The sequence below is a fragment of the Corvus moneduloides genome, chromosome 16 (genome assembly GCF_009650955.1).
Source record: "Corvus moneduloides isolate bCorMon1 chromosome 16, bCorMon1.pri, whole genome shotgun sequence".
NCBI classification, from domain to species: Eukaryota; Metazoa; Chordata; class Aves; order Passeriformes; family Corvidae; genus Corvus; species Corvus moneduloides.
The window spans coordinates 7,056,721-7,066,601 of NC_045491.1; the positions used below are offsets into that span (position 1 = coordinate 7,056,721).

At 55.7% G+C, this 9,881-nt stretch overlaps 1 protein-coding gene across 1 annotated transcript; it reads right to left on the reverse strand.

Moving 5' to 3' along the window:
- Window positions 1-4,351: 4,351 nt before the first annotated feature.
- ACTB (actin beta) lies at window positions 4,352-9,179 on the reverse strand. The gene is made up of 6 exons (XM_032125818.1): window positions 9,087-9,179; window positions 7,483-7,611; window positions 6,943-7,182; window positions 5,974-6,412; window positions 5,461-5,642; window positions 4,352-5,100 (listed from the first exon to the last, which is right to left on the reverse strand). Exons 2-6 carry the CDS (start codon window positions 7,603-7,605, stop codon window positions 4,957-4,959), a joined length of 1,128 nt encoding a protein of 375 aa, XP_031981709.1. The 5' UTR covers window positions 7,606-7,611; window positions 9,087-9,179; the 3' UTR covers window positions 4,352-4,956.
- Between the last annotated feature and the right edge of the window lie 702 nt (window positions 9,180-9,881).

The window sequence follows — 9,881 nt, forward strand, 5'->3', positions numbered from 1 at the left end:
GTAGCTCCACATAGCTCCTATCCCAAATCTCAAGTACAGACAGGACTGGAGCGCTGGAATTTCCAGTTACATGTATGCTTCAGGAATTTTGTTCACAGAAAATGTGTTTTAAAGATGACCCATAAAGGAAGATGAATAAGTTGCTATTTTATTCCTGCTTGATTGTTGCCATTTAAGGCCGTGAATTGCATTAAGGGTAAATTGGGGGTTTCGCTTAGAAATAGCAAGTGCCTCAAGTCTTGATTACATATTTTGCTTCTAGGCCTGTGAGAGAGCTCGGGAGTCAAAGAGGAAAACCATTTTTAGCTCTTAGATGAGGGCGAGCCTCTGTAGAGGATCTGTACCTGCTTTGTTTGTCATGTGTTTCACTTGAATAAAAGGTAATCACAAATTAAATCCGGAGGCCTTTCAGTCAAGACCAACTCGTTTGACATCTGGGAAAAATACCAGCCTACCATACTTGCAGTCACCAGGGAAAGCAGAGACCAGGGTGGAGGAGACCTGCATTTCCAATGCAAATGATAAATAAAACCATCAGCGAGTCCCAAAGGCAGAGGGAAGGCCCTGCCCAGAGAGCCAGGGCGGCTGGAGCAGCCAGCGTTTGGAGTAGCCATGGGTTCCCTCCAGCCCTGGGGAGTACAGGGGACAGACAGCAGCAAACAACCCCGAATAAGTACTGGGAACAGAGGGTGGTGTAAGGAGTTCTTGAGGAGAAACCAGGCTTTGTAAGAGAAGCTGCATTTGGACTTGTGATCCACCAAATAAATGACCAGTGTGCTGGTGCAGATCAGACACGAAGGCTGAACACGAAGCAGAAGTGGGCAGAAAAGGACGAAGGAATTGAACATCTTCATCGAACTCTGGCATTTCTCTTCGTGGCCTTGGGAGGTGGCCAGACAGTGATAGGGGAAACCCTCCTTGCTGTGCCTCACTTCAGAAATTATCTTCTCCATGTGGGTAGACTTTGGTCACCTTACAACCAATACATGTTTTCCTAGCCCAAACAAGGCAGGCACATATCCTGCTGTCCCAGTCCAGACAGGCAAACAAAATAATACCAGTATCAAGATATTTTGCTCTGTATAAAACAAAATATCTTAACATTCAAGGCCAGACTGTCCTGGGGATTTTATGTTTTTCCTCTCTGGAAAGCCTTGTTTCAGTTCTCTCCTCTGATTCTTCTTAAATTTGATACAGCCTGAACATCTTTTTGCCGGCTTGACTAAAGCCCAGCCCGACTGCAGCAGGCAGAGCACTTGGTATGCTTGGGTGGATTGCTAGCTTCACTGCTGGAAGTGATTCTCAATCCCTGGTATGGTTTAATACTGTAAGGCCTGCTAAAGTGGATTACAGATGGCTATAATGCAAGTCAGGGCAGGGTCCAGGTCAGCAATCCTGCAAAGAACAACTTCAGAGACCATGGCTACTCCTACCCCAAGCACAGCCAATACCACAGACCCATCCCTGAACGGGTACCCCAGAATGGCCATTTTCTGAACCTGATGCTTTGTACCCTCCAAAGGGACTTCTGCAAGGAGGCCAGTTTAGTTTGAATGCTCTGAGATTCCCTGGGATTTTTGCTCACAGCCAGCTGGCACCTCTCCTGGAGGAGCACATGCTCACTAACGAGAGAACAGGACCCTCCCCATCCAGGGACTGTTTCTGGTCAACTGTCCCTGACACAGCTGAGAGACAATGAGGCCCTTCAGGGCTAAATCCCGAGAGCTGCAACCATCTCCTTTGCCAAGGACATCACTAATTCCCGGCGGTGGCTTGATTCCATAAGCAGCTCAGGGAGGTGACTTTCCAGGTCATCAGCTAATTGCAGGTGAAGCGCCAGTGACTGTCTCCAGCAGGAGGGAAACTCTGAGGGAGGAAAGCATAAAACGTGTTTGCTCAGCTCCCTTGAGCTGAGCCATCTCTCCTGGGGCAGCTACCGGGAGGTAGGAAGGGCTGGGTGACTTGGAAGGATCTAGAGCCGAGTCCCGCTGTCTCTGCAGCCCAAGGAATCTCAGGACGTCACCAAGGCTGAGCCAGACAGCGGGACGCGCTCAGCCTGGCCCGTGGGTGGACATATTAAACCTTCTGGTCTCCCCACAACCCCTGGCTATTTGTGTGCTGGAGAAGAGGAGGAGATAGCCAGGGCACTGATTATTCCCTACACAACTTCTCCTTTGAGTCTACCATGGCTAAAGCCCGGACATGGCTCCTCTACTCCCTCCCTGACAGGCCTCTCGGCATTGCCCCACCTCTGTGAAACAGTGAGGGGTGAATTGAGCCTTCTGAAACTCCATGGCAGAGAAACCACAGTTAAAAAATCCCCTCTCTTCCAGCACTTGACATTCCTGAGAGGAAACCACTCTGGACTACCCTATGCTCCCTGGAGTTGGGAGCAGTGAGTAATGCTCACAGTCGTCCCTGCCTGGCACCACATTATTTTCTCCAGCATGCAATGGCCCAGAGGAGGGATAAATGGAGCCTTGCTAGAGCAGCCTGCAGAGTGGCTGTGCACACCATGGCCTCACACCGGAGAGGCATCGGGACGGATTGTGGAAGGCTCAGCCTCATTTTACTGAGGGGCTGGTTACCCAAAACCGCAAGTGAAATGGGAAGAAAGAAGAAAAAGCCCTGCAAAGTGTTAACTAACAGCATACCTCGGTTGGTTCTGGAGCATGAAAATCATCCTGGCTGCCCTGTGTCCAGCAGCTCTGCACCAGTCTCCTTGCGCTCACACCTCTGCCCACCTGAGCTGCTCTCAGCCCCTGGCATTTTGCTGCTCACTGGTTTCTCACCACCACCAGTTTCTTCTGTTCTTTGTGTCTCAGCACATTTTCCCAGAGCCATCAGTGACCATTTCAGAAAAGGCTGAAGAAATGCACCCCATTTCCCTATTGCTGTAATCTCTTCTTGGCTTCTGGCCTTTCTCCTACCCTGCTTCCACCAGCTCCCTCCCCAGGAGCTGCCATTGCCTCCTCCTCACCGTATTTCCCCAAGACCTCAGGTTATAAGCCCAGTTTGGGCCTTGCTCCAACCTGTTTCACCTCCTCTGTTGCAAACTGGTGCTTCCGGTACTCAGCTCAGCCCCGTGTCTGCACCTCCAGCCCTGCCAGGCTCCCATTGCACCCAGGAGGGAGCCTGGGGAGATGAAGGGCAGAAACCGGCAGGTCCACCCTGAGTACAGTATGATGCCAGAGCTGGAGCAGACCAGGCACAGGATTAAAGAGGAACTGGAGCCTGTTCCCTGCCTTTCATCTGCTGCGAGCATGCCACAATCACAGCCGTGAGCTCTTCAAAGGCAGGCAAGGCTGGCAGAGCCTTGGGAAACTTCACTCTTGAAAATGCTCCCAGGTCTGGCCTCCAAGCTGGCAGTAGTGTCACCTGGCTTGGCTTTTCCTGGTTCCTGACCCAGTAGCCTCAATCCTGTCTCCTTTCCACAGATGTGACTCCAGCTCTGGGAGGCTGTGGACATTGCTGTGCCCAACAAGGTCTCAGCTGCCAGCATGGCTTTGTAAGGGTCTCCCCTCTTCCACAAAACTATAGAAAGTTGATCAAACAAGGCTGAAGCTTCACAGGTCTGGAAGCCCAAAGGATAGGTAGAGAGTCAATAAGCCCAAAACCTTCCTGCCAAAGGCTGGGCTGAAGGCAGGTACCTGCACTTGAGCTGTGCACTCTGCAAAAGCTTCCTCCCTCCTCCCTGCCACCTTTTTCCCAGCCCCACCCATGTAGCACTCCAGTGGCCTTGTTCTCTGAAGTCAAATTTTTCCACTTCACAGACTTCCTCTTGCTTTCACCTGAAAGCTGCTCCACCCAGCCAGCATACTGCCAGGGCATGAGTCTCCCTACCTGAACCCAGGCCTCCCTCCCAGGGCAAATTGAGAGCAGGACAGGCAAGCTGTGACACCTGGAGCAGGGAGGAGTGGGGACACTGCCCCATGTAGAGCTGCAGACTAGTCAAAGGAGCCTTAGCAAAGGGAGAAGGCAGCTGCTTTAGCTTGGCTATGGCATCACCACACCCCACTTACTTCCATCAGTCCAGCATGAGACACAGAGAGCAGTATTTGGGAAGGTGCAGTTCAATCCCCATTAAGCCCAGCTCCTCCAGCAACTCCCTGTTGCACACACTAGCAGTATCTGGACAACTCCAGCCCATGGCACCCTTGAGACCCACAGGTTTGGCAGGCTCAATTCTACCCCTCCCCTAATCACCCAGAGCCATCTGCCTTGTGCCCCAAAGCACCAGCATCCCCCCAGCCTGATAGCAGAGCTGTGCACCCTGGAAGGGCCAGATGAGAGCAGGGAGCAACTGTCAAAAAATGGCATGGAAAGAAAGAAAAGGAACAACCAACACTAGTCAAGCCTCTATGGTGTGCACTTTTATTTCAACTGGTCTTAAGTCAGTGTACAGGTAGCCCCTCCCTCCCCCACATACTGGCACCACTTCTCCTAGACCCTGCGGGGGACTGTAAAGCCTTCATTCACATCTATCACTGGGGAACACAGGCTGCTTGCTTGACAAATCGAAGAGAAAAAGGATCAAGTGTGTTTTGTTTTTAAGGCGGAAAGATACAAAAAGACACTTGTCGGGTTACATAATTTACAGACAAGCAATTATAACCTAACACCAGCTGTAACTGGTGGACTCCCTCCGAGCTGGGCTTTGCCTTCACAGAGGCGAGTAACTTCCTGTAACAATGCATTATAATATTTGGAATGACTATTAAAAAAACAAACAAATGTACAATCAAAGTCCTCAGATGCATTGTAGAACTTTGGGGGCGTTCGCTCCGACACGTTTCATTTTAAGACTGCTGCTGACACCTTCACCGTTCCAGTTTTTTAATCCTGAGTCAAGCGCCAAAAAAAAAACAAATAAAGCCATGCCAATCTCGTCTTGTTTTATGCGCATTTATGGGTTTTGTTTCATCACAAGGGTGTGGGTGTTGGTAACAGTCCGGTTTAGAAGCATTTGCGGTGGACAATGGAGGGTCCGGATTCATCGTACTCCTGCTTGCTGATCCACATCTGCTGGAAGGTGGACAGGGAGGCCAGGATGGAGCCTCCAATCCAGACAGAGTATTTACGCTCAGGTGGGGCAATGATCTGCAGGGAAGAGGAGGAACCAGTCAGACACAGCATCACACTACATGCACAGCCCACGCACAGCCCTGCAAGATGGAGCTGCCTAATTCCCTTATCTAACCTTGGCCAAGATACCATGAAGTCCAAACAAGATCAAGACACAACCTCACACCCCCACCTCTCTCCTTTGCAGCCAGTCTTTAATCCAATTATTCATACAGTTGGGTGGGTGCCATCCCATCCAGCCCAAGGCCATTAAGGCTGCACCAGACAGACATAGGTCCTATCTTTTGCAGCAGGATTCCAGCATACCACCCTCCACCCAGGCTGCGTATTTCAGCCTAATGGGGGTGCTGAGATGTTCCCCCAATTCCATCGTACCTTGATTTTCATTGTGCTGGGTGCCAGGGCTGTGATCTCCTTCTGCATCCTGTCAGCGATGCCAGGGTACATTGTGGTACCACCAGACAGCACTGTGTTGGCATACAGGTCCTTACGGATATCCACATCGCACTTCATGATGGAGTTGAAGGTAGTTTCGTGGATACCACAGGACTCCATGCCTGTGAAGAAGGACAAGTCTCAAGTCAGCAAAGGCTCAGACAGAATCAAGGAAGCCTAAGAAGATACTACAGGCAACCGAGAGACCAGCAGCCCTTTCAGCAAGAAGGCACTACAGAGCCATGGTTGGGACAGAGTCAACCTTTAGCTTTACTGACCCAAGTCCCTCAAACAGCTTTAGGCTGCGCAGGAATTGAGGCTGACTGGTGAGACAGCTCAAGTCTTGCTACAGACCAGCAGTAAAATATAGTACCTCACTGTCATGGTCTCCCGCTTACCCTTCACAGAAGGAACATTGAGGGGCACAGGGTATCCTAGGAAATTTTGACTTACCCAGGAAAGATGGCTGGAACAGGGCCTCGGGGCACCTGAACCTCTCATTGCCAATGGTGATGACCTGGCCATCAGGGAGTTCATAGCTCTTCTCCAGGGAAGAGCTAGAGGCAGCCGTGGCCATCTCCTGCTCGAAATCCAGGGCAACGTAGCACAGCTTCTCCTTGATGTCACGCACAATTTCTCTCTCAGCTGTGGTGGTGAAGCTGTAGCCTCTCTCTGTCAGGATCTTCATGAGGTAGTCCGTCAGGTCACGGCCAGCCAGATCCAGACGGAGGATGGCATGGGGGAGGGCGTAGCCTTCATAGATGGGCACAGTGTGGGTAACACCATCACCAGAGTCCATCACAATACCAGTGGTACGACCAGAGGCATACAGGGACAGCACAGCCTGGATGGCTACATACATGGCTGGGGTGTTGAAGGTCTCAAACATGATCTAGAGAGAGAAAAGGAGGGGTTGAGTCAACAGCAAAATACAGGGCTCTTGCTACAGGTCTATACCAAGTCCATGCAAGTGGTTTTACTTCTGCCCCTAGATAAGAGGTATCTCTACACTCCCCCTCAAAGTCCATGCTTATCTCACCTGGTCTCCACCCACACCTGCCAGGTCAGAGCCTGAGCAGGGACACCACTGCCACAGACCCATCCACGTATCACAGCAAGGAACAAAACAAATGCCAAGTAAACTACAGTACAGTCACTCAAGGCTGTAAATGGATTAGTGTGCCTAGTCAGAAACAGCAGTTAGACAAGTTGCTAGTCCAGTCTCAGAGAAAGCCAGCTTAGAAGAGCAAACAAAACCTGTCAAGGTCCAGCAAAGAGGAGACTCAGGTCAGGAAAGGAAAACCCTGTAAAGATGGCAAAAAGGGAGAATAGTGGTGAAGGAGGAGAGAGGACAACATGGAAGAGGAGAGCTGGCCTGCAGCAATTATCTGCTGTAGCTCCAAGCTGCAGAGTTCTACACACCTGTGTCATCTTCTCTCTGTTGGCTTTGGGGTTCAGGGGAGCCTCTGTGAGCAGCACAGGGTGCTCCTCAGGGGCTACTCTCAGCTCGTTGTAGAAAGTGTGATGCCAGATCTTCTCCATGTCATCCCAGTTGGTGACAATACCGTGTTCAATGGGGTACTTCAGGGTCAGGATACCTCTTTTGCTCTGGGCTTCATCACCAACATAGCTGTCTTTCTGGCCCATACCAACCATCACACCCTGCAGAACAAAGACGATGTGGTAAGTACGGCTGAAAAGTGGGTAACTCCCTTTTTCCAAAGCTAAGTCTCCAATTATTGTCCCTTTCCTGTCATGTCTATCAGGAAAGACATGCAGCCAGCTGCTCCAACACACACTGCACAAAGGCTCTGCAGGAGGCTGCATTCCCCACCAGATGTGCTGCAGCGCAGAGGCCTCTCATGGTACAAAGCCAAACAAAAGGGCTTCTTGTCTCTAGGGGAACAACTTCCACCAAACCCTCCTCTTTTTTGTCAGATAACAAGCACACCAGCCACCTACCTGATGTCTGGGGCGACCCACGATGGATGGGAAGACAGCACGGGGGGCATCGTCCCCGGCAAAACCGGCCTTGCACATACCGGAACCATTGTCAACAACAAGCGCGGCAATATCGTCATCCATGGCTGGCTGCGGGAGGAGAGAAGTAGACATGAGCATCCCCGCTCACACGCCGAGCCCCGTCTCGCGGCGGCAGGCGGGAAGGCGATGGCGGGAAGCGCAAGCAAAGCCGCCAAGGCCTTCCCCACCCATTTCCTTCCTGCCAGCGCCGCTCCGCTTCGCCCGGCGTCCGCTAGAGGGGGCGACGCCTCCTAGATTTCGGCACTGCGCGGATTTGGGACAAAGGAAGTCCCTGCGCCCTCTCGCATTATTACCATAAAAGGCAATGGATGGAGCGCGCCGCGCCTCGCCCGCCACCGGCTGTCGGGGGACGGCGGCGGCCACTCCCCGGAGCGGGCGGGCGTGGCCGCCACACCCCAGCGCCCCGCCGTGTGCCGGCCAGCGGGGCTCGACGCCTCCGCACAGCCCCGCCGGTCACGCCCGGTGCCCCACCTTGAGCCGGCCGGCGGGGCTCAACACCTCCGCACAGCCCCGCCGGTCACGCCCGGTGCTCGCCCCAGCACCCCGCCATGTGGCAGTCAGCGGGGCTTGGCACGTCCACGCAGCCTAAGGGGTCACGCCCGATGTCCACCGTGTGCCAGGCACGGCCAGCAAGACTCGACCTCTCTGCACAGCCCCCAAAGCCTCAGCCAGCCTCTACAAGGAACCGCAGCAGAACAAGCGCTGGCCACCACGCCCAGCCCACTAGTCAACCGTGACCGGGGCTCTGCCCCATCGACCGGCGGCACCACGGGCGGGATTAGAGCCAGCATCTTATGCAATTGCAGCCCGCCCAGGCTCAGCCCCGGCGGCTCCGGCCGCGCCGGTGTAATCCGGTGGCGGGGGGGGGCGGCGGCAGCTGCGGCACATGTGCCGCCCCGCACGGGCAGCCTGGGAAGTGTAGTCGGAGCTGGAGCGGGCAGCCCGCCTGCATCTGCGCTCCGGGCACACGGGGGGTCCCCCCTGCGCCCCCCAACCCCGCACTGCTCCGATCTACAGCCTCGCCCTATGTAGGGGGTGCCGCCCCCTCCTCGCAAGCAGCAGCCACCAGGACTATTCGGATCTGCGGGGTGGGGGGGGGCCGCGCCCCTCCTCACCAAGGACAACGCCCCCGGGCCCCGACCCCAACACGGGCGGCTCCGCCGAACAAACAAAGCCCCGCGCCCTCCGTCCACGCCGCCGCTCCCAGGACACAACAGCCGAGCCGCCCGCTTCCCCCGTCCGCACCAGCAATCCTCTTACGGGGAGGATTAACCCCACGGGCTGCAGGGGCGCGACCCCCCTCCACAAGCATCACCCCCCAAAGCGGCCTTAAACCGCGACCTGCGTCTCTACCCCTTACAACGCGGCAGCGCGCTACGGGGCCGCCACCCCGCCAGCACACAAAGGGCGCGCCGCGTCCCAACAACCCCGATCACACCGATATTCGTAGTAACACTGGCTCATTACTGACATCGTTAATATTATTATTTTGTTATCCCCCGTTGTCGCGGTGCCACTCTCACCTTTGGGGAGTTCGCGCGGTCGGAGCCGGGGCAGGCGCAAGGCGGCGGCGGGAGCGGGGCGCGCGCGCAGTGAAGGCAAGCACAGCTCGCGGCGGCTCCCGCCCGCCGCCCGCGCGCGCTTTATATGGGGCCGCCGCCGCCGCCGCCTCGCCATAAAAGGAAACTTTCGGAGTGCGCCGCTCCGATTGGCCCCACGCGGCCACGCCCCCCAGGCCTCGCCCCGCCCCGCCGCCCCGACAGGGGGGAAAATATTGGGGTGGGGGGGAACCGAATGGAATTGGGGTGGGGGGTGCGGCCCCGGTGTCATTTGGCTGCTTTGGGGACGGGGCTCTTGCCTCGTGCTCGCCGCACTCCGCGGTGCTCCGGTGCCCCCCGTGCAGCCCCCCCCACCCCAACCCTCACACAAAGCCCCGCTGGTGGGGGTCCCGGCCCGTTCGCCCCCCGTCTCTGTGGGAGCCGGGCGGATGCAGCCCCCCGGGAGAGAAGGAGGTACCCGGGGGCAACGCGGTGCGGGATCCCGGGGGTGCTGCTTGCCCTGCCTGCGGCGCTGCCCAGCGCGGGGCACGTGGAGCGCCCGTCACCTGCACCCCTGGGCCGGGCGGGCACCGGTGACCCCGGCCGGGAGCGGGACGAGCGGGACGCGGGGCCAAGTTCACTGCTGATGTCAGCAAGCGGCGGCGACACGGCTCCTGCCAGCCGCCGCCAGGCTCTCGGCCCTTGGACCCGCCCGGGCAACCGGGAACGCCACCGGCGCCACCGGGCACCATTAAAGACCGTGTGCCTCCGGTGGCAGCG

What these genes read in the sequence shown, in the direction of transcription:
- ACTB (XM_032125818.1), bottom strand. Translation starts at nt 7,605, where the DNA reads ATGGATGACGATATTGCCGCGCTTGTTGTTGACAATGGTTCCGGTATG. An exon ending in TGGGTCGCCCCAGACATCAG is followed by an intron (nt 7,183 to 7,482) that starts GTAGGTGGCTGG and finishes TTTGTTCTGCAG; the next exon opens with GGTGTGATGGTTGGTATGGG. An exon ending in CCAGCACAATGAAAATCAAG is followed by an intron (nt 5,101 to 5,460) that starts GTACGATGGAAT and finishes TCTTCCCTGCAG; the next exon opens with ATCATTGCCCCACCTGAGCG.